The 22,846-nt window shown below is 50.7% G+C and overlaps 1 protein-coding gene across 1 annotated transcript in view; it reads left to right on the top strand.

Annotated features, from left to right (window-relative positions):
• The window catches only part of RSPO4 (R-spondin 4), a 42,474-nt gene extending 22,795 nt beyond the window's left edge, over positions 1-19,679 (top strand). The window contains exons 2-5 of the mRNA XM_007962861.3: positions 10,209-10,397; positions 11,031-11,171; positions 14,098-14,283; positions 17,780-19,679. Coding sequence (XP_007961052.2) covers positions 10,209-10,397; positions 11,031-11,171; positions 14,098-14,283; positions 17,780-17,889 — 626 coding nt within the window. The 3' untranslated portion in view covers positions 17,890-19,679. The remainder of the gene's footprint in view (positions 1-10,208; positions 10,398-11,030; positions 11,172-14,097; positions 14,284-17,779) is intronic.
• Positions 19,680-22,846: the final 3,167 nt, after the last annotated feature.

Below are 22,846 nucleotides of genomic sequence, written 5' to 3'. Positions count from 1 at the left end.
CATGAATCAAGTAGTAACGGAGTGCTCGTTCATCTGCTGTGAGCTGTGCTAAGCACTTTGCGTGGATGAGTTCATGGCATCCCCACAACTGCCTGGGAGGTGGTTGCTACTATTGTCCCCATTTCACAGAAGAGAAGACCAAAGCTGAGAATAGTAAAGCCACAGGCCCAATATCACCCGGCTAGGAAGTGGTGGTTTGTCCGGCCCCAAAGCCAAGGCAACCACAACATTCTGCTGAATGTTCCGCCCTGCTGGTCCCCCCACCTCCTGAGTGCTGAGAAGGGTCCAGCGGGCTAGCAACCTCTAGCCCTGATCCCAGGGAGTCTCTAAGCTGGGAGTCATCTCCACGGCCCACCCCCTTGCTAGGGATGGTGCAATCCACCCCCAGGCAGAAATGTGCTGGGGGATCTTCTGAGCAAGCCTCCAGTGGTGGCGATTGCCTCCCATATGTGGAGGCCTGAGTGGGCAGGCGGGTGCCCAGATGTTGTTTATTTCCCTTGGTCATCGGTAACATGCATCCTGCACTGCCAGGCCGGCATCGGAGGATGCACTGCCCAGCACTGCCTGTGTGGGGCCCTCCTGCATGGTTCTGGGTCCTTCCCAAGGACAGAGCAGGGTCCTCAGCAGGGTCTGGCCCACCTCAGTCTCACTGCCTTGGGGCAGGGGGCAGTGGTGCCTTGCCATCCTTCCCCATCCTTCTTACCCCCCGGGAGTCCTCCAGGACAGCTGTATTAAATCCTTAGTTCACCATGACATGATGTTCTCATGCAAGACATACTTCCCAGGGCACACCCCAATTATGAAGAAACTCTACCCCCAAAAATGTTGGCATCAAAACCAAAAGCTCTGCACTGATTGTCAAAGCAGTTCCAGGATCACAAATGCCAACACAGGCAGGGTGGGTGGTGATAATAATGGTAGTAACAGTGATGTCATGGAGACCCGCTTGAGTGTCAGCCCTGCCCAGGCCCCCACAGCACATCTGGGAGGTCAGCCAGGAGGATTCCTGTTTTACAGATGAGAAAACTGAAGCACAGAGAGGTTAAGACACTGGTTCAAGGTCACATGGCAAGGGTAAGGGGCAGAGCTGAAATTTTAATTAACCAGTCTGGCTCTTAACCCTGTTTCACACTAGTAGTTCTCAAAGTGTGGGCCCAGGGCCAGCAAAGGTCAGCATCACCTGGGAACCTGTTAGTAATGTGGATTCTCAGGCCCTGCCTAGACCTACTGAATCAGCAACTCTAAGGTAAGGCCCAGCAGCCTGTGTTTTTAACAGGCCCTCTAGGTGAATCTGATGCATGTCCAAGTTTGAGAACCCCTGCTCTACATTGTGTTCTACTGTGAGTGAGTGAAGTGGGTGTTAAGATGTAGCTCAAGGAGGAGAACGTAGGGCAGCTGACCTTTGCCCTCAGTATCTGGAATACAATAGAGAGGGGTAGGGTCTGCAGTAACCTGGGAAGCATGTACCTTATTTATGTAACTCTAACCACTCGCTGCCCTGTGACAGCAGACCCAGTGTTGGCAGATGTTCTGACTTTTTCCAAGGAAGTTCAAATTCCCGCTTTTTAATGTGAAATCTCTTGATTTTTTTAAATGCTAGAAATCTATCCAAATTAGTCTTGTTTTTAAAAAATGTATGGGGTTAGAGTTTCTGGCTTGCGTATTAAGGAGATTTCAATGACAGTCTCACTGTGGGCTGCTGAGGACACGAGCTTGCATAGGAGAACATGACATTTTCAGGGCCCCAGATGTCACCCTGCACTTTTTGACCCCCTCAGGGAAGTTCTGCACAGTGAAGGCAGATGGAAGATATGATATGGCAGAGATGACCCTAAATTCACTCAAAATCCTGAAATGGAAAAAAAAATACAGCAATCACTTGCACATGTTGAGCTGTTGACTCCTGTTGAAACAAGGTGCTTAGGGCAGTTCTCAGGATATGGGTGACTCTGAGCTTAGGGACCCTTGTTTGAAGAACACAGGTTATTCCCTGTTCCCAAAAGAAAGAATAAGCCTGCCCTTCACCTAGGACCAAAGCTGCTGGCTAATATCTCTGCCCTGAGCACGTCACCATCCAGAGGGCAAAAGACCATGTCCCTGGACCCTGCTGGCCGCCTTCCAGCCTCACCAACATCTCTGCCTTCTTTTTGCTCTCCTGGGAAAGAGGAGAAGGGTCCACATGTGGGTTGACAGTCCCACTATGTGTCACGATGGTGAGGGAACAGGGAGGGAACTTAGGTTTACAGAGGAGCACCTACTATGTGCCAGCACTTGCTGGTTTGCACATCCCTCATAACAAGTCATGTGGAGGTAGGAATTGCTGCCACAATTTTTCAGATGGGGAAACTGAGTCCCACAGAGAGGAGGGGACTTGTTCAATGAGTGATGGGGCCAGGATATCAATCTGGGAACCTGCATCATTACACATCTTTAGATTTTTAAGTCCCTTGAGGGCAGAAAACACATCATTCTCAATATAATAATGGTAATATTTATGAGATGCCTGCTGCGGGTGATCTGAGCTAAGTTTTTCATGTACCATCTCCTTTAATCACAACAGCCCTGCAAGATAAGCATTATTATTCCCATTTACAGCTGGAAAAACTGAGGCTTGTAGAGGTAAAGTACCTTGCCCAATGTCACACAGCTCCCCCAAAGCTCATAACCATTGAGTCCCAGCAATGGACCTGACCCAGAATAGGGGCTGAGTAATTGTTTGTTGAATGAATGGGTGAATGAATGAATGGATCACTGAACCATGGGTTAATGCATGCATTCAGAGTTGTCATAAGCCTTTATCACTTTGCAAACTGTCAAATCTGGTGTGTTTGATTCCACTGTCATTCTCCATAAAATGGACATTCAAGTCTGGACTCATCCCTTGGGTGCTTGGGGAAACAGAGTGACTCAGATTTCATTCTAAGCCTCTCCAGCTGCTGGAGCAACACTGGGCCGTGCTTTTGTGGCCCTACTGGTGTTTTGACTGAGGGAGGATGGTCTTGATTATGGGAGACGTTTGTTAATGGAAATTACATGGGGTGCCTGCCATCCACTGTGATGCCCCAAGAAAACTTGGGGAGGTTGCAATTAGAGCTTAAATGCTTTTTAAATGTGCATCTCGGCTGGTAGAGGACAGCAATGGAGGCTGAGATGTGTAGAAGGACCCAGGGGGTTTCAAAGTGTGCTCCCTGGAACCTCAGTGTCCCCTGGAGCACCAGGGTGATCAGGTTGGGTAGGTGGTGCTCCGGGCTCCTCATCCGTGCCAAAGCAGAGCTGCTCCACCTTGATCTGTTTGCTATCTAGTGAGCTACATCCATTTTTATTGTAGTTTGACAGAAGAAAACTAGCGCAAGTGAAAAAGTCACTTTATTTGGAGCTATAGGACAAGCCAAGCTTTGGGAAGGACTGGGAGGCAGTGAGAAACTTTTTCTGTCTTAAGGAGCCCATGAGGTTCTGGTTGCCGCTTCTCTCTCTGCATCTGATTTATTTTTCTCTCTCTACTTCTATATTAGTCAGGAATCATTTGGTTGCAAGTGACGGAAAACCTAACTCAATGTGACTTGAGAAAAGAGGAGAATTTATGGATCCCCAGGGTGGATCCACATGCACAGATGACTCTTTTTGGTCTTTGTCTGTGTCTCCTGGCTCTGCTTCTGCTGTGTGGTCTCCATTCTCCAGAAGCTCTTCCCTCATGTGGCACCCACCAGCTCTGATCTGTATCCTCCTAGATCCAAAGAGAGGAAAGGAAAACACACATCTCCACACACATCTGTTGACCTCAGCAAAAACCCCAAGACTAGCTCTTGTGGGGATGCACGCCTGTGTCTGAACCTACAACCACTGTAGTCAAGGGGACCTGATGTTCTGATTGTCCAAGCCCAGGTTAAGTGCATCTGGGTGGAGATGGCAGCACATGAACCTCAAAGCCAGACAGTGCAGAGGAGCGTGGCCTCTGTTAGCTAGTGCCCACCAAGGCTTGTCACACATATGCATCAGAACACACTACCCTCCCACCTGCAGATAGTCTTAGGTCAAGGCCAGCCCAGACCATTGTCCATCAGCCAGGAGAGGGAAGGTCTAATTGGCCCATCCTGGAAAAGAAAGCCATTGGCTAGGGTCAGAGTCATGCCCTACAAACATGATTACTGGGGCCAATTCTCAGGGAAAGGAGACTGTGAACAGGGAAGACACTTCCAAAATTACTGTTACATTTATTTTGGACTTGTTAAAGTGCACATTCCTGGCCCAAAGCAGACACTTTACAAGCCTCTCTGGAGATCGTTATGCACAGTCAAGTTTAAGAACCATCGTTTGGATCTTTCTAGAGCAATGCTGTACAGACTCTTGTCATCACTGATGATTCACAAGGTGAACATTCAAGTGCCTACACCCATGACTTTAGGGTAGGGGGTAGAGAGAGGCAATAGCACTGCTTTTCTAATGAGTTACAGAGACATGATGAAACACCAGACAGGCTGTCAGAAGTCGAAAAGCAAGAGGTGCCATTACAACATAGAGGCACAAGAGGGCATCCTAGCCAACTGCCAGGGTCGAGGATGAGGCCGGAAACAGCCACTACCCTTCAAAGACTGGGGTGTTGAAAGATGCTAAACACCATCCTGCGAGCCAACACTCTTTGAGGTCTGGGAGGATCTTTGTCGGGTTCTTTGGCCTTCAGCATATACCCAAGCTTTTTCAGGTCAGGAGTTCGAGACCAGCCTGTCCAACATGGCGAAACCCCGTCTCTACTAAAAATACAAAAAAAAAATTAGCTGGGCTTGGTGGCTTGTGCCTGTAATCCCAGCTACTCGGGAGGCTGAGGCACAAGAATCATTTGAACCTGGGAGACGGAGTTTGCAGTGAGCTGAGATCGCACCACTACACTCCAGTCTGGGCAACAGAGTGAGATTCCATCTCAAAAACAAACAACAACAACAACAACAAAAAACAAAGAGTACTGTAACTCTAACAGAGGACTGAGGCTTCTTTGCAGTTTGGCTGCCTGCCTTTGGGGAAAGCTCCACCCCTTCTGGCCTCAGTGTCCCCAGTGAAACTGCAGGAGTCATGCTGAGTGACCTCTAAGCTCTTCTAAGAGTAGTAAGAGCTTTGCTTTGTCTTCATCTTGACCCGTTATCTCATCCTGCTTTGCTGTCACTTCTGTGGACTTTAATTCCTCCCACCAGGCTGTGTGTCCTATAGGGGTAGGGGCCATGCGTGGCTCACCAGCATGGCCCCAGGCTCTGCCTGACACAGGAGGCCCTGGACAGATGCTCTAAGAGGGCAGCGTGGGGCAAAGTGATGTGGGTCCACCCCTGCCAATTCTGTGTGACCCTGGACATGTCGTTTCACCTCCTTGATTCTTGGTTTTTCTCAGCTGAAAAATGGGCAGCAACACCATGTCAGGGTGTGAGTCTCTGTCCACAGATTCATTTTGCAGGAAATGCTACTTTGTCTTTCTGTAATTTAACATAATTTGTAATTTGAAGTCCTATTCTGCCAGGTGGTAAAGATCACCGCAAGTCAACTGAGGGTGCCCTTGCTCTTTGGTAGTGGGGTCGCATCTTAGGTCCAGTGGGCTTCCACAGTGCCGAGGCACAGAGCAGGGCACCTTGGTCTCCACTGATAATACTCTGTGCTGCCTTGTGTGGCAGAAGACCTGACATCATCAGTCAGTGTGTGAGTCAGAAAGGCCCAGTGACCTAAACAAGATGGGCAATGCTTTCCTTCCTTCCCCAGGAAAGAATCTCAGTGGTGGGCAGTCCTGGGTTAATACAGCCGCACCAAGCTGTCTTTCTGTAAGATCCCTCTGTCTCCTGGATCTGCCATGGCTCCACTCTCAAGCCTGCAGTCCTGCAGGTGGAAGGGAAAATGGGAGGAGAACAGCGCCAGCATTTCCCAAGGGGCTGCGCAGGGCATGCCTGCTCACATCCCATTGGTCAGAGCATAGGCACATGACCACATATAGCCGCAAAGGGCCTGGGAAATGTAGTCTTAGAGGACGTAAACTCTGCTTAATATCAGGGTTCTGGCCAGGCACTGTGGCTCAGGCCTGTAATCCCAGCACTTTGGGAGCATCAGACAGGAGGATCGCTTGAGCCCGGGAGTTTGAGACCAACCTGGGAAACGTGGCGAAACCATTTCTCTACAAAAAAAATATGCAAATTAGCCAGGCATGGTGATGCACACCTGTAGTCCTAGCTACTAGGGAGACTGAGGAGGGAGGATTGCTTGAGCCCAGGAAGTCCAGGCTGCAGTGAACCAAGGTCGCGCCACTGCACTCCAGCCTGGGGAACAGAGCAAGACCTTGCCTCAAAAAATAAAATAAAAATCAAGGTTCCACTACTGAGGACAAGGGGAGAGTGGACGAGGGGATGACTAACAAAGTGTGCAGAGGCACGAGTCTCCAATGCTCTTGGAACCCAAGTCCCATGTCTTCAGAATTTGTCACCTTCCCCTGCTCAAGACCTCAGCTTGAAGATGGGACAGGGCTTGGGAGGGGAGCTAGTGGAGAAGGAGAAGAAAGAATGTAGACCTCCTCCTGCCCAGGGACACAGTAGAGGCTAAATTCTTTTGTTCTTTATGCATTTTTAGGGTGAACTATTTCAAACCTAAAGTCAAGAATATAAAATAATACAATAAACGTTTATGTGCCACGATCCTGAATTCAGCATTGGTTACTCTCATGTCTTCTGCTCTGAATACATATTTACAAGTAACAAATGCTACAAAATATTGCTTTGCAGGCCCTTGAACTTTATATAAATGGCTCTTACTATATGATTCACCATGCACCTTGCTTTTTTCCTCTCATCCCCATCTTTGAGCTGTGTCCACAATGATAACTGTAGCTACCTCAGTCATTTATCATGGCTGGATTGTGTGTGTGGTATCTGGCAGTGGTGTATGAATATACCACAATGTATTTATTCCTTTGGCAGAGGGTTAGCTTTTTGCAGTTGTTTGCTATTAAATAATGCTGCAATAAATATCTTTGTCTCTTTCTACACATATACAAGGGTTTCTCTAGGTCAGTGGTTCTGAGAGCGTGATCCCTGGACCAGCAGCATCAGCATCACCTGGGAACCTGTTAGAAATACAAATTCTCAGACCTACTGAATCAGACGTACCAGGGGTGGAACTCAGGGACCTATACTCCAACAAGCTCTCTGGGAGCTGCTGTTGTGCGCCAGAGTTTGAGAACTGCTGCTCTAGGGTATACACCAGAAGCTAATTTGCTACATTTAGAAAAGAGACATCAGGCCAGCCGTCGTAACTCACATCTATAATCCCAACACTTTGGGACCCTGAGGCAGGAAGATCACTTGGGGCCAGATTTCAAGACCAACCTGGGAAACAGAGAGAGACCATCTGTACAAAAAATTTTTTAAATTATCTGGGTGTGGTGGCACATGCCTGTAGTCCCAGCTACTTAGGAGGCTTAGGCAGGAGGATTGTTTGAGCCCAGGAGTTTGAGGCTGCAATGAGCTAGGATCATGCCACTGCACTGGAGCCTGGGTGACAGAGCGAGATATTGTCAAAAAAAACAAAAACAAAAACAAAAACATTTTAACACAAAAAAGAAAAGAGACATCTTCAGATTTATTAGATACTGCTAGATTTTTCCCCAAAGTTGACACTCTTATCTAAGGTGAAAAGGTGAAGGTTTCCTCTCATGCTTGCCAGCTCTTGGTAGTATCAGAATCTGAATCTTTTGCTGAGTGAGAAGTCTGGACTCTGCTAAATTCTCAGTGGATGTTCTTATCTCTCTGACTCTGGGAATCCCCCTTACAACATCACACTTGCTGTCTGCCCTCAGGTGCCTGCCAGGTATACAGCTCCAGAACACAAAAATCTTTATTCTGCTCTCCTGTTGCAGTTTCTCATCCCAGGGCAAGAAAATTGAGAGCATTGCCAACTTTGGCTGGGAACAGGATCCCAGGGTATACGTTAGTACCCTGGATCAGTCAGGCTCCTGAGTTATAAGCCACAGAAATAGGGTTATTAGCAGGATGTGGGGCCTCCCCGAATCCAAGGAATAGAAGATGAGGTTTGGGGACGTAGCAGTACTCATCCGAGAGCTGGAGCAGGAAGGGAGGAACAGAGGGACTGAGGGATGGAAGGGTGAGAGAAAGGCCTCAGCCAGGGCTAGGCAGAGAGTCTGCTCTGCCTCCACCATGAACCCCATTTATTGAGTCCCTTGAGTCCCACTCCCAGGACTACAGTCACCAGAATGTGTATCTGGCCAGGTTTCCCTAGCTCTCACCTGCTGCCAACTTAAAGAAGGGCCAGACCTCTTTTGGTTTCTGTTCCAGGGGGAAGGTGCCAGGATGTGTTCCTCATCAGGACCTCGCACAATGGGGAATTCCTCTAAAAGGGAGATGGGGCACCAATAGGAAGAGGGGAGCATCTGGGAGCTGGAGAGCTAAGAATGTTTCCTGCCAGGTGGTCTTGGGGCTCAGATGAATCAAGGTGTATAACTGGATTATTAACCAGTCTGACCCTAATGACATATAAACATGAAACCATTTACTGTTTCCCCAATTGCCGCCTCTCAAAAGCTGCCCTATCCCTTCCTGTCAATGACACCTGGTCATTTTCTGACTCTCCCCCACCTCCTACTCCCAGTGGTCTCCCCTGATGCCTCATACTGCTGGGGCACCTTCCAGCAACCAGGCCTCTTATGCCAGGCAGCAGGAATACCACCTAAGCCCGGCTACTCCCAAGGTGCCCCTTACCACTGAGAAACCCCTCACGCGTGCCGGGAAGGATGTGTAGCCTCTTCTACCCCACTCTCCCCCTCAGCTCTGCCCTTCTGTCTCCCGGTCTCCTTTGTCTGCTCAAAGAGGAATGGGAAGGGGGCAGATTCACAGGACTATGGACATGAGTTTATGTCCAAGCAAGACGTGAGATGCTGGCACCTTCTTGCTAGCACCCCTTGTCTTTGTAAGTTTCTCTGGCATCTCCTCACTTCATTGGGAGGGTTGGGAACAGAGGAAAAGTCACAGCACCACAACTCACTTCTTTTTATTTTCTTCTTTTTTGGAAACATGGCTTCATTCTGTCTCTCAGACTCGAGTACAGTTGCACAAACACAGCTCACTGCCGCCTTCCCAGCTCAAGTGATCCTCCTACCTTAGCCTCCCAAGTAGCTGGGACTACAGGCGTGTGCCACCATACCTGGCTAATGTTTGTATTTTTCTTGTAGAGACAGGGTCTCGCCATATTGCCCAGGCTGGTCTCAAACTCCTGGACTCAAGCAATCCTCCCACCTTGGCCTCCCAAAGTGCTGGGGTTACAGGCATGAGCCACTGTGCCCGGCCAGGCTGACAATTCCTAACTCCCATGAGTTCCTCCCTCAAGTGTTCAGCTTAATCAGCGTCCTGGGGTGATGGTCAGGGTAACAGAGACTCCTTATGAGCCTGGGAAAGGCTCACTTAAGATTCTAGAGCACTTTCCACCTCTTTTTCCCCAGCTTTGGCTCCTGAGTACCAATTCTGGGGCAACAAAGATTTTTCTCCTTAAATACATTTATCCCATTGCTATTCCTGATGATGGTGGGAGCGCTTGCTGATGGTAACAGTGAGAAATTGAGTATTGCTGAGTATTGTTCAGGAATCCAGCAAGAGGGTGAGGGTCTCACCCCACCCTGCTCACGCATGTGCACCCACACACACTCACACTTTACTTTGGTAAAGATTAAGTTTGCTTGTGTGTAATGGAAAACTCCAAATAACAGTGATTTAAGCAAGGTAGATGTTGATTTCTCTCTCATGTAACAGTCTGCACAGGCAGGCTAGGGCTAGTACAGCAGTTCTGCCTTCCTCAGGGACCCAGGTGTTTTTTATCTGATTTTTCCACCGCCTCACAGGACACAGTTTCCACCTCATGATCTAAAATGGCTGCTTGTGCTCCAGTCATTGTTCACATTCCACCCAACAGAAAAGATGAGGTGATGACAAGGGGCACACTCCTGCCCTTTAAGGCAGCTTTCTTGAAGTGGCACATGCTACTTTACCTTACATCTGATGGGCCAGATTTTTGTCACATGACCATATTTAGTTGTAAGGGAAGCTGGGAAATGTAGTCTTTTGTTTGGGTGGCCGTGTGCCCAGTTGCTATCCCAATGAGACCATCTCAGCTGTTCATATATATGGTTTGACCATCTCTCTCTCCCTTTCTCCCTCCTTCTGTCCTGGTCTGGCGGGCAGTGGGCACTGGCCTGGGGGGCAACTGCACGGGCTGTATCATCTGCTCAGAGGAGAATGGCTGTTCCACCTGCCAGCAGAGGCTCTTCCTGTTCATCCGCCGAGAAGGCATCCGCCAGTACGGCAAGTGCCTGCACGACTGTCCCCCTGGCTACTTTGGCATCCGCGGCCAGGAGGTCAACAGGTGCAAAAGTACGTGGCTTCTCCCTTGTTCTATGCTAGTGCTGGGCTCCTAGACACTGCGGGCTTAGATCCCGCCCTCTCACCTCAACACAGACAGCAGGGAAGTAGATGCATGTTTAAGCCCAGATGCTGAGATACGTGCCTGCGTCCAGGCTGGCTCTGCAGCCTAAGGCAAGTCTGTCCCCTCTCAGCCTTAATTAGCACTAACAGAGCAGGGAACTTTCACTTCTACCCTAGTTTGTAGTGTGGCCTTAGTCATGTAACTCACCTTCTCTGGTCCTAGCCCAAATAGGAAAAGGAGTCCTAATTCCAGGCTCTAATTTTTGCTGTAACTTTGGGCAAATCATCACTATTTCTGATGTGAAAAAGAAGCAGGGAGTCCTCACTCCAGCCCTGATTTACCGGTGACTTCAAGCAAGTCACTCACTCTCTCTGAGCCTCCCCTCAAATGAGAAAGGGAGTTCTCTTCACATACAGCCCAGTTTGACCTTGGCCAAGTCTGGGCTTCAAAGGAGATACTGAGTCCTGACACAAATGCTACCAAGCCTGGAACTACCCAGAGGCCCTCCCACCTTGGGCAGACCCAGTGGGCCCCATCCTTGGCAATCTCCCTCACCCAGGGTATCCCTGGCTCTGTTACAGAATGTGGGGCCACTTGTGAGAGCTGCTTCAGCCAGGACTTCTGCATCCGGTGCAAGAGGCGATTTTACTTGTACAAGGGGAAGTGTCTGCCCACCTGCCCGCCAGGCACTTTGGCCCACCAGAACACACGGGAGTGCCAGGGTGAGTGACCTCCCCGCCCTGACCCTGCCCCCCACCTCCCTGGAGTGGGGGCTTGGTGAGAGGTGTTGGGGGCCTGGAAGAAATCCCAGTAGAATGCCATATGGTTAGGGGAGGCCGAGCACCACCGTGTCAGGTACACCACATACCTACACATAGTAACTGCGTTACACTAGAGCCAACGTAATCACCATTACTATGATTACTACTGCAGCCAACACTGGCATCGTTATTAATGCCAAGGGAATCAGCAGAGTGCAGAAGAAGAGCACTGATTTTTGTTTGTTTGTTTGTTTGCTTGTTTTGTTTGAGATAGGGTCTTGCTTTGTCGCCCAGCTGGAGTGCAGTGGCATGATCATAGCTCACTGCAGCCCCAAACTCCTAGGCCCAGGGAATCCTCCTGCCTCAGCCTCCCGAGTAACTGGGACCACAGGCATGTACCACAACAGCTGGTGATGCGTTTATGTTTTTGCAAAGACAGGCTCTTGCTATGTTGCCAAGGCTGCCCCTGGGACTCAAGCAATCTTCCCACCACAGTCTCCCAAAGCACTGGGAGTACAGGTATGAGCCACCACACTGGTTGAGCACTGATTTTGGAAAAGGACGGGCCTGGGGTCCAATCCTAGCTCTAAACCTTACCCTTTAGTGATCTTAAGCAAACCACCTCAGCTCTCTGCCCTTCAGTTTCTCCAAACATTAAAAAAAAGACAATAGAACATAGAGCCTACCTCGTGGGGAGGAATTATTATGAGGATTAAGTGAATCAGTACAATTTAAAGTGCTCAGTACAGCAGCCAGCCCACAATAGGTGCTCAGTACATGTCAGTATCAGTGTTATTACTGCTCTGATTATTTCCTGACAGCTTCTTGTCATACTCCTGCCTGTGAGCCCTCTTCCGCCCCTGCACTAGGCTGCTCCTTGGCATTCTCATCTAAACTCTGCATCTCTGCCCACGCATTCCCTCTGGGCTCACATTCATGGTCATTCCAGCTGCTGATGGCCCCTGACTCCGTGTCTCCAGCCTCCCTGAGCAGCAGACCCTTAACTCCACTGCCCCCTGGGTTCCTTCTTTCCACTCCCACCGCCACCATCCACTGCCTAACGCTTCCTCTGGGTTTCCTCTGGGTTTCAGTAACCAGCTCCCTGATCCCTGGGTGACCATGCCTGAGATGCAGACATCACTGTTGACTCTTCTCTCTCCCTCACCCTATATTCAGTCCAATCTGTTCATTTATTCACTCTGAAAATATCTGCTGGAGCATCTGCTATGGCCAGGCACTTTCCTAGGTGCTGGAGACATGTTAGAGAACAAAACAAAGCCTCTGCACTCATGGACGTGGCATTTCAGTGGAGAGACAGAAGCGACACCCGAGAACAAATGCATAATATTTTGGGTGGCAGGAGGAACTTTGGGGGGAAAATGAAGAAGCACAAAGCTCCCAAACCCACACCATCCAGCTCATCCCTTTCTCCCCACCCCAGCCCCACCCATTTGTTTCTCTCCTCTGTGCCCCGCTCTTCCTGCCTTCTCACCACTCCCCGCCTATCGCCAGGATTCTGGCCACAGCTCCTGCCCATCTCTTGCCTCAGCTCTCAGTCCCTCCAACCCACCCTCCACTCAACAGCAGAGGGAGTATTTCAAAATGACAGTCTGCTCGATTTCTTTTCCTCGCAGGACCCTTCAGTGACTCCCACTGCCCTCGGGTGGAGTTCACCCAGGACCTGGGCAATCTGTCCCATCTGCCAGTCTTTCCACCCCCAACATTTTTTTCCTCCTCCATTTGAGCTCATTCTCCAGCCTGCCCAGTTCCGGGCCAAATCATCCTGGGGACTCTGCTGGGGTTATGCCTTCACCCAGAGCACCTCCTGTCCCTCCCGGAGCCTGACTAGGCTCCCCTTCCCTGCCATCCCACCCCCACTTCAAGACCCAGTCCAGGAGTTTCCTCCCCTACAACTCAACCCATGCCGCCTCTGGGCTCCCACAGTGCCTGTGCTTCCCTCATCACGGCGGTGTCCAGATGGTGAATTCCAGGAGTCCTGCACACCCTGATCTGTCTTGTCTGCTGCTGCTCCCTCAGCACCCAGAATAGCGCCTAGCACACACTGGGTGCTCAGTCTTTATTTGTCAAACGTGTGCATCTAACAAGGTCTGGGCCCCACTGCATCTTCAACTTGCTGTGTCTGCTGTGTGAGCCTCTTGCTGCGTTCCCTTAGCAAACCCCTGCTCTAGGCCTCAGTGTCCAGATCTACAAAATAGGAGTATTCATAGCTACTCATATTCTGTGCCTACTTCTCATGGACTTTTAAAATAATCAAAGTATACACACACACACACACACACACACATATATATGTGTGTGTGTATTTTAATGACCCCCTATGAAGAACTTTTATGTCCATGGCCTCCTTTTTCCTCCTTCCAAAGTTGATTAAAGACACATGATCGGGTTTAAAACCTGTGTCTGGGTCCTGAGGACTTCCCAGGCGACCTTCCAGCCTCCTCTCCTGCCCCCACTTCCTGAGACTTCACTCCCAACTCATGCTGCCCCATCTCCCAAACATGGTGGGCCAGGCTCCCAAGGCTTTACACACTTGCCTGGAATGGGCTTCCTTCTTCTCACCTGATGAGCTCCCCTCTTTCCCTTTCACTCATACATCACCTCCTCCAGGAAGCCTTCCCCTTCAAAGCTAGGCAGTCGGCCACTCTGTCTTCAGGCCCATATTAGTCTGTGCATGCATTAGTTTAGCTCTCATTCCAGGCTCTTATAAATAACTTTTAAATGTCCCCCCTCTGCTCCTAGCAGGTGGAAGTGGTGTCTTCAGTCTTCAGAGAGCTGAACCCCTCAAACCCTGCCCTTATTCTGTGCCTACTGAAGGACCCTCACTGCCGGCTGACCCTGTCTGTCTGTCTCTCCTTTCACTCCACAGGGCAGTGTGAACCGGGTCCCTGGGGCGGCTGGAGCCCCTGTGCATACAACGGAAAGACCTGCGGCTCGGCTTGGGGCCTGGAGACCCGGGTACGAGAGGCTGGCCGGGCTGGGCATGAGGAGACAACCACCTGCCAGGTGCTTTCTGAGTCAAGGAAATGTCCCATCCAGAGGCCCTGCCCAGGAGGTGAGCCCCAGGACAGGCACATGAGGCTGTGGTGGGAAAGGCCCACAGGGACAGAGTGGACTCAGGACACTGCCCCACAAATAGTACCTATGAGACTGCCTGAAAGGCCGCCATTAACCATACCATCATGCGGAGTACACATCGTCTTCCCTGGTGTCCTTTCAAAGGAGGACCTTCCTTGCTGGGTTCAGTCCCGAATACATTAGGGAAATTGAGCTGGCCAGGAGTTCCCAACCCTCTCAAACTGAACACCCCCCTTTTAATAAGAAGGATTTGGGAATACCTTCTATACCATTCTTAATGAAGTTCATGGAGAATGTAGCTACTTGCAAAGGTAAATTTTTTTTATCAGTATAGTGTCCTAACTGTAATATAGAGGAGAAAGAAAAGAAATTTCATGATGGAAGCGCTTGGCCCAACATACCAGCAGACATTTAGGGAAGCACAATCCCAGCGAAGACCGCAGTCGTGGTCAGCGCCCCAAGTGCGTGGCCGCATTGCCATCAGAGATGCGATTTCCCAAAAGTGACCAACAGTTAGTAAGGTCCAACCAAATTGATCTCTGATTGACCCCACACTTGCAGTGCCCTAGAGTCTTCAGTGAATGCAAGTGTTCGAAATCACTTGGCATTCATGAGTAAAACAGAATTCAGCTCCCAGCAAGCAGACTTTTCAGCTACATGAGGGTGGGACATGGTGTGAGAGAACTGGATGGAATGGGGGACAACTTGTCTTTGCGGGGGACTGTCCCACACTGCATCCCGATTGCCGTCCACTGAATGCTACAGGAACCCCCTTCACTGTGGCATCCAAGACCACTACATGTATTTCCAAAATGTCTGGGAGCTATTAAGGACCACTGATTTACATAGAAGAGAAGCCACAGGGTGTGTTTGGTAAGATGTGAATGGTGAGTAGTAATTACGCAGAATTGGCAGTGTTGACTGGGCACTGTGCCGAATTCTCTATAATCGTTAACTCATGTAATCTTCACAATGATGCTGTGCGGTAGGTGTTACTAACATTATCCCCATTTTACAGATGAGGGGACTGAGGCCCAGAGAGTCTTCAGAGGTTGAGTCATTCACCTAAGGGTCACAAAGCCAGGGAGCTGTGGACCTAGAATTCAAACATAACTCGTCATGCAAACAGGAATCTAAAGTCATGATGAAGGATGAGGGACCTGGAGCCAGGCCACCCGGGGCACCCAGGTGGGATGTAGTGGAGCCAGGATTTGAACTCAGGGACACTCCTCTTTCAGAAAGACTTGTGCTGTTTGGGTTGGGAGTGCAGATGGCAGAGATGGGAGCCTTTGGGAGTCATACTGGGCAGGTGAGGATGGAGTGAGGTTGAGATGGAACCAGAGAACCAGAGCCAGGGAAGCACTCACACAGGAGGCAGACAGTTCTCCCGCACTCATTACCATATCGTACCTCTCATGGCTCCAAGAGCTGGGGGGAATGGCTGTGGGGGGGTCATGAGGGGAAAACTCTTCCCTCGCATAATAATAATCGCAACAACAGCAAACATTCGTAAAGCACCTACTATGTGCTGGCTGTGCTCAGTGCTGTGAAACATGACTCTAATCCTTGCAACAACCCCACTGTAGCTCCCTGCATCATCCAGGTCTCGGCTGCAGCGGCTCCTCCTCAGAGAGGCTTCCCATGAGTCCCCCTCCCAGGAGTCATTTTCCATCGTATCACATGGTAGCACTTGCACCCTTCTGAAACGAGCCTGCTCATTCTCGTGTTTGCTTTGTTCAGTGTTTGTTTTCCTTACTAGAGTGTGATCTCCAGTGAGGGCAAGGGCTTTGTCTGCCTTGTTCACAGCTGTCTCTCTAGTGCCTCTAACAGAGTCTGGCACATAGTTGGTGTCCAGTTAATATTAGCTGGATGAGTGGATGGATGGGTGGGTGGGAGGGTAGATGGCTGAGCGCACAGGTGGCTGAGTGGGTAGGTAGATGGGTGGATAGGAGGGTAGATGGGAGGGTAGATGGGTGGATGAGTAGGTAGGTGGATGATTAGGTGGGTGGGTAGGTAGGTCGGTAGGTGAACAGGTGGATGGATGGGTGATGGGTGGGTGCCTAGGTGGATGGATGGGTCATTGGGTATGGAGGTGGGTATGGAGGTAAGCAGATGAGTTAACAGGTGGATGGCAATTCAGTGGACGGCAATCGGGTAGGTGGGTAAATAAGTGGAGGGATGGGTGGGTGACTGTATGGGTACATGAGCAGCTGTCAGGCAGACCTAGGGAAGGGGTAGGGACACAAAGCCACTGGCCCCCACACCCCCGCACTAGATCTGGCAGGGCCACTCAGGCAGCACCCACACCCCATCTCCAGATGCAGTCTTACCTGAGGCCTGCAGAGTCAGCTCCGCAGTGCAGAGTGGGAGTTGGCTTCAGTGCTCCCCAAGGGCTCAGAGTGGGCGTGGGGAATCCCAAAAGTGGGCAGCCTGGCCTTAGCTCCTTGACTCTGCTCTGCAGAGGAAGGAGCCAGGAATGGAGCCACAGTCCTGACTCTTGGGGAGACAGGCACACAGTTGACACCTAAGGAATAAAACTGCCCTTCCCTTGCCACTAGGCTGGGAGGGTCTCTAACAGCCTAGCTGCACACCTTCAGAAAGTGACTTGTGGAGACTCAGGTTCATCGTGTTCAAATGGACACACAGCTCCTTGCAGGGAACTGAAGGGGGCCCAAGCAATGTAGAAGAATGTCCTGGGTGTGGAGACACTTTGTAAAGCAGAAACTTAGGGCTGACCTTGCTCCCAACCATGCTATGGTCTTCTCACCTGTCAATAACAATGACAAGCAACTGCTGAGAAGAACTCCCCAGGCAGCAGGCAGAGCCAGAATGAAGGTGGAAGGAATAAAGGAAATAAAGAAGAAAAAGAAAGGAAAGGTAGACTGGCACAGAAAAATGATAGAAGAGTGGAGAGAAAGAGAGGACAATTGTAGAAGACGGGACTGGGTGCGGCTCAGACCCTACCTGCCTACATAAAGCGCTTGGGGCTGTGACCTGCATACGGTGAGCACTTGCTAAATGCTCAAGTATTGTTGCCACAGTGTTATGGAGAAGTTGGTGCAGGGACACAGATGAAAGGTGCCCAGTGTCCAGCACAGAGCCTGCTTGGCTATGGAAGGAGTGTGCTGGGGAAAGCCATGGGACTCCCATGAGGCCACCCTACGTGCTGACTGGGGGGCCCCAGCTGAACCTGCAGGCCTGGCCAAGCCAGATCTCCAGCACAAAAGGGCCCTGAGCAAGTTAGTGGCCCTCAGCACTCCCTGAAGAACTAGAGAGAAAGGTTCAGTTTGGGGTAACTTAGCCCGCGGTCCAAACTCTCAACAGGAGGGACTGCAAGGTCAGTGCCTAAATGTTCTTCTGAGCCTCGTTGTTGAGGAGTGAGTGGGGCATCCTTGTCTTTGAGGACTGAGGAGGCTCCCAGGACCTAACTGGCCCTGTAGCCTTGGTCACCGGGCCCTGTGCTCTCGTTGCAGAGAGGAGCTCCGGCCAAAAGAAGGGCAGGAAGGACCGACGCCCACGCAAGGACAGGAAGCTGGACCGCAGGCTGGACGTGAGGCCGCGTCAGCCCGGACTGCAGCCCTGACCGCCGGCTCTCCCGGCTCTCTGGTCCTAGTCCTCGGCCCCTGCACACCTCCTCCTGCTCCTCCTCCTCTCCTCTTACCCTTCCTCCTCCGTCTCCTCCATTTGTCCTCTCTTTCTTTCCACCCTTCTGCCATTTTTCTGTCAATCTACCTTCCCTTTCTTTTTCTTTTTTATTTACTTTATTTCTTCCACCTCCATTCTCCTCTCCTTTCTCCCTCCCTCCTTCCCTTCTTTCCTCTTCTTTCTCACTTATCTTTTATCTTTCTTTTTCTTCCTGTGTTTCTTCCTGTCCTTCACCACGTCCTTCTCTCTCTCCCTCCTCTCCCTCTCACACACACTTTAAGAGGGACTGTGAGCCTATGTCCTCCCCTGCAGCTCTCTCTAACTACAACTTAAAGAAAGCAAACATCTTTTCCCAGGACTTTCCCTGACCCCGTCTTTGCAGAGAAAGGGTTTCCTGAGGGCAAAGCTGGGTTTACAGCAAGGGTGAGTCCTGAGGGCCTTGCTTCTGCTCTGGGGGAGGCTCCAGGACCCTGAGCTATGAGCACCTGGTTCTCTGGACAGTCCCCGGAGGCCATTTCCACAGCCCTCAGCCACCAGTCACCCCGAGGAACTGGCTGGGCAAGGCTCCAGGGCTTCCAGGGGCCTGGCCTGGACACTTCCCCAGCTGGCCATGGGGGCCACGACCTGGCCTCTGGCTGGGCTGCCAGCCCTGGGCCAGCCAGGTCATCCTCTGCACGCTGCCTGCCACCCTCATCAGCACTCCCCGACGGGCCTCCGTCTCATGGGTCCCATGCCCCTTTCTCCCAAGCTGGATCAGGTGAACTGTCACTGCTGGGGGATCCATCTGCCCAGCCCAGAAGAGGCCATTGAAATGGAAAGGAAAGCTGAGATTATCCAGCAGCTCCGTTCCCTACTTCAGCGCCTCCTGCCCATGTGGGGAAACAGGCCTGAGAAGGAAGGGGCTTGCCCAGGGTCACACAGGAAGCCTTCAGGCTCTGCTTCTACCTGACGGCTCTGCTCAGCACATTCACGGCTGAGAGGAGACTTTGGGGGTCATTTGAGGGGGGAAATATAGGAAATTGTGGGTTGGGAGCAAGGCAAAATCCGCGCACTCGCCCATACCCACCACCACCACCGCACTCGCCCACACCCATCACCGCACTCGCCCACACCCACCACCAGTGACTTGAGCATCTGTGCTTCACTGTGATGCCCCTCGCCCTAGGCAGGAACCACGCTGGGAGGAGTCTCCAGGTCAGACCCAGCTTGGAAGCAAGTCTGTCCTCCCTGCCTGTCCCTCTGCCATCATAACACCCTCTTCCTGCTCTGCTCCCCGGAATCTTCAGAAAGGGGATTTGTATTTGCTGTGACTGGCTGGCCTGAACACATAGGGCTCTGTGGCTGGGACAGGAATGGGCAGGAGAAGCCAGAGCCGGAGCTCCAAGGGGCCCAGGAGTGGCCTGGGGAAGGAAGGTGGTCAGCAGGCTGGGGGAGAGGCTCTAGGTGGCTAAATATTACATCCCCTACCCCAAGAGAGCACCCACCCTCAGACCTGCCCTCCACCTGGCAGCTGGGGAGCCCCTGGCTGACCCTCCCCAGGCCCACCCTCTCTGTGACTTCCCTCCTCTCACCTCCCTGAGAACAGTTAGAGCCCCTCCTTCGCCTGGCCAGGCCACTGGCTTCTCTTCTGCAACAGTTTGTGCCTCTGAAATGCTCTGTTGTTATTGTTTCAAGACCCTAACATTTTTTTTAAATTTTTTTAATAAAGGGAAAAGAAATTTGCAAATGCTTCTTGAGCATCAAGAGGGTGTTGCAAAACCATGATACTGATGAGTTTGGAGTAGCAGAATTTAAAACATGTGCAGTGGTTTTCGCAGGAATGCTTGGGGCCCAGAGGGGTCAGGGTGCATTGGGGATGGGGTGGGGTTTCAGCTTAGGGGGAGCTGACAAAAGAGGATGGGCCCTTAGCCCCTCCAGGCCACTCTCAAGAAGCAGGTTCAGCCAGAGGCAGAAGAGGGTAACACCTCGAGCCCCAGAACCTCGCAGTCTCACGAGCCACATGTCTCAGGGACCAGGGGCACCTAGGAGGTTGACAGTCCCACAGGGCCATCTAAACACCCTGGGCTGCTAGTGAGAGTGGTCTTGCCATTGAGAGGCACAGTTGGGAGCTCCACCCTGTCACCAGCTATCTGGTAGGGTCTAGGTCAAGTCACTTCCACTTCCCGGGCCTCAGTTTCCCCATGTGTTGAAGAGGAAGCATGACTAGATTGAATCTGTTGCCAAAATCTGGAAGACCCAGCAACAGCATCCCCTGGAGAGCTTTTTAGAAATTCAGATTTTAGGGCCCTCCCTCAGATCTATTCATTGCGAACACGTTTAGGAGCAAACATTCATTCAAGGATAAGCTGAGGGGAGAGGTGGCTCTCAGATGACTTCCAGATCAGAGGGCTGAGTCTAGATTTGTGCCTGCAATTCTGATTCTGACCTCAAGGCTCAACGATCTGATGCTATAGAGTTTAGTGTGTGTGTGTGTGTGTGTATGTATATGTATTTTTTAATTTTTATTTTTATTTTGAGGCAGTATCTTGGTCTGTCACCCAGGTTGGAGTGCAGTGGTGCAATCACAACTCACTGCAGCCTCAAACTCCTGGCCTCAAGCAAGCCTCCTGCGTCAGCCTCCCAAGTAGCTGGGACTACAGGCGTACACCACCACACCCAGCTAATTTTTAATTTTTTTGTAGAGATGGGGTCTCGATATGTTGCCCAGGCTGGTTTTGAACTCCTGGCCTCAAATGATCTTCCCACCTCAGCCTCCCAAAGTGCTGGGATTACAGGCATGAGCCACCATGTCCAGCCCATATATAAATAAATATATATATGTATATATACACACACACACATATATACACTATATAGTGTTTCCTGTTAAGATTCCAATTGTAGGATGCTGAGCGTTCTAATGTTCACAATCCTAAAAGACCAAGATAAGAGTGGAAGTTTCCAGTCCTGCAATCCCCTGGCCATGTTCTTTCCCCTCGGGGGGCCTGGTCCTCTGTCCTCAGCTGGGGGCTGTGGCGCTTTTTTAATATTTTCAGATTACAAGATGAAATTTCTTCAGGGCCCAAGCCCCTCCTATAACCTTTCCATCTCAGACAGTCCCTGTCCCCCAGCTCCAATGCTTTCAAATCCCAGCCTCTCCCACATTCTCTGGAGGATTGAGGCACCTCTCTGGGAAGGAGACTCTGCTGTCAGGTGGGCATCATCCGCTCCCTTCTTACAAGCCAAGCTTGGAGAAGTTCACAGAGAAGCTCAGAAACAGGGTGGGGTCACACAGCCAAAGAAGGGCAGTCTGGGCAGAGCCCAGGGGGAGGTTCCGCTGCTATTGACCTTCCGGATGCTATGCCAGCGGGAGAGAACAACCCCTTGGCCAGAGATGAGGAACCCCTGCTGGGTTCTTCCTGTCACCGCTTCCAGCTGGGCCACACTAGGGCCCTCTCTGCAGATTCCCCAACCTGCTCACTCCATCCTCATCCTTGCCTGACCCCTCACCCCAGCCCTGCATGTCATTCCCACATTCTGCCACTGGACGACGCCAATCAATCAGGAATCGGTCGCAGCCAGGCTTGTAAAGGAGCGCGTTTCTGAAACGGGGACTTGTTGCTGTTCTCTCCTAGCAGGACTGGAGCAGGGTGGAGGGCAGCGGAGGGCAGGTGACAGGCTGCCTCAGACGGAAGGACTGACTGCCTTAGGCTAAAGGACAATAGTTGCAATGAGGACTTCGGCTGAATTGCCTTATCAGCTGTGTAGAGAGTGTCAGACTCACAGGTCCCTGTCTCAGGCCCTTCCTTGCACAGAAGGGAAATCTGACTCAGAGGATGACCCAAGCCCAGCATCCCCAAGTGAGTCACTACAACATGACTTCCTGCCCAGACATCTGGCCCAGGTGACCTGTGGGGATTACACCTCTCCATTTTCACTTGGAATAAATTTTTTTTTTCTGTCTTTTTTTTTTTTTTTTTTTTTTTTTTAAGATGGATAATAGCTCTGTTGCCCAGACTGGAGGTCAGTGACATGATCCCGGCTCACTGCAGCCTCCACCTCCAGGGATCAGGTGATCCTCCCACCTCAGCCTCCCGAGTAACTGGGACTACAGATGCACACCACAACACCCAGCTATTTTAAAAATTATTTGTAGAGACAGAGTGTTGCTATGTTGCTTAGACTGGTCTTGAACTCCTGGGCTCAAGCGATCGTCCTGCTTCAGCCTCCCAAAGTACTGGGATGACAGGTGTGAGCCACCGCACCCAGCCCAGAGGAATATTTCAAGCCATCCTATGTGGACCTTCTAACTCAGGAAATGTGCATTCTTATAATATAAATAATAGTAATGATGAGGATGAGGATGATGACATCATCTTATATTTATGGAGCACCTATTATGCACCAAACATTGCTAAGTATTTCAGGTGCAATATCTAATTTCCTTTGCTTTTCTCTCCTCGCATAAATCATGACTACCATTTTTCTACCAATTTCCTCTTACTAACCTCGCATTTCCCACCTATCTCCTGTCACCTTCACAGCTACATTGCCAGCTAACTTCTAGGAGGAAAAACAGGCTCAAGTTCAAGTCATTCAAAATCCATCAGTCTCACCCATTCATTCATTCAGTGAATATGCATAAAGTGCCTACTGTGTGCCTGGTACTGTGCTGGGTGCTGGTGATAAAGACCCCGCCTTGTCCTCCAAGCATTCAGTCTGCAGACAGTCAATCCCAACAATGGGATAAGACTTTCCATGAGTTCAGGATCTAGCATATTCCATCTAAGGCATACAGGGGTTAGCTCCTCCTCCAGGACCAGATAGCCGAGCTGAGAACTAAAGAGTGTGAGGTGTTAATGAGATGGGTAGGGAGGGGGAGCATCCCTGAGATGAATTGTTAAGTGAAAAAAGTA

This window comes from Chlorocebus sabaeus, chromosome 2 (genome assembly GCF_047675955.1).
Source record: "Chlorocebus sabaeus isolate Y175 chromosome 2, mChlSab1.0.hap1, whole genome shotgun sequence".
Lineage (NCBI taxonomy): Eukaryota > Metazoa > Chordata > Mammalia > Primates > Cercopithecidae > Chlorocebus > Chlorocebus sabaeus.
Note: the sequence above shows the minus strand (reverse complement) of the source record. Positions and strands in the feature narration are given on the sequence as shown.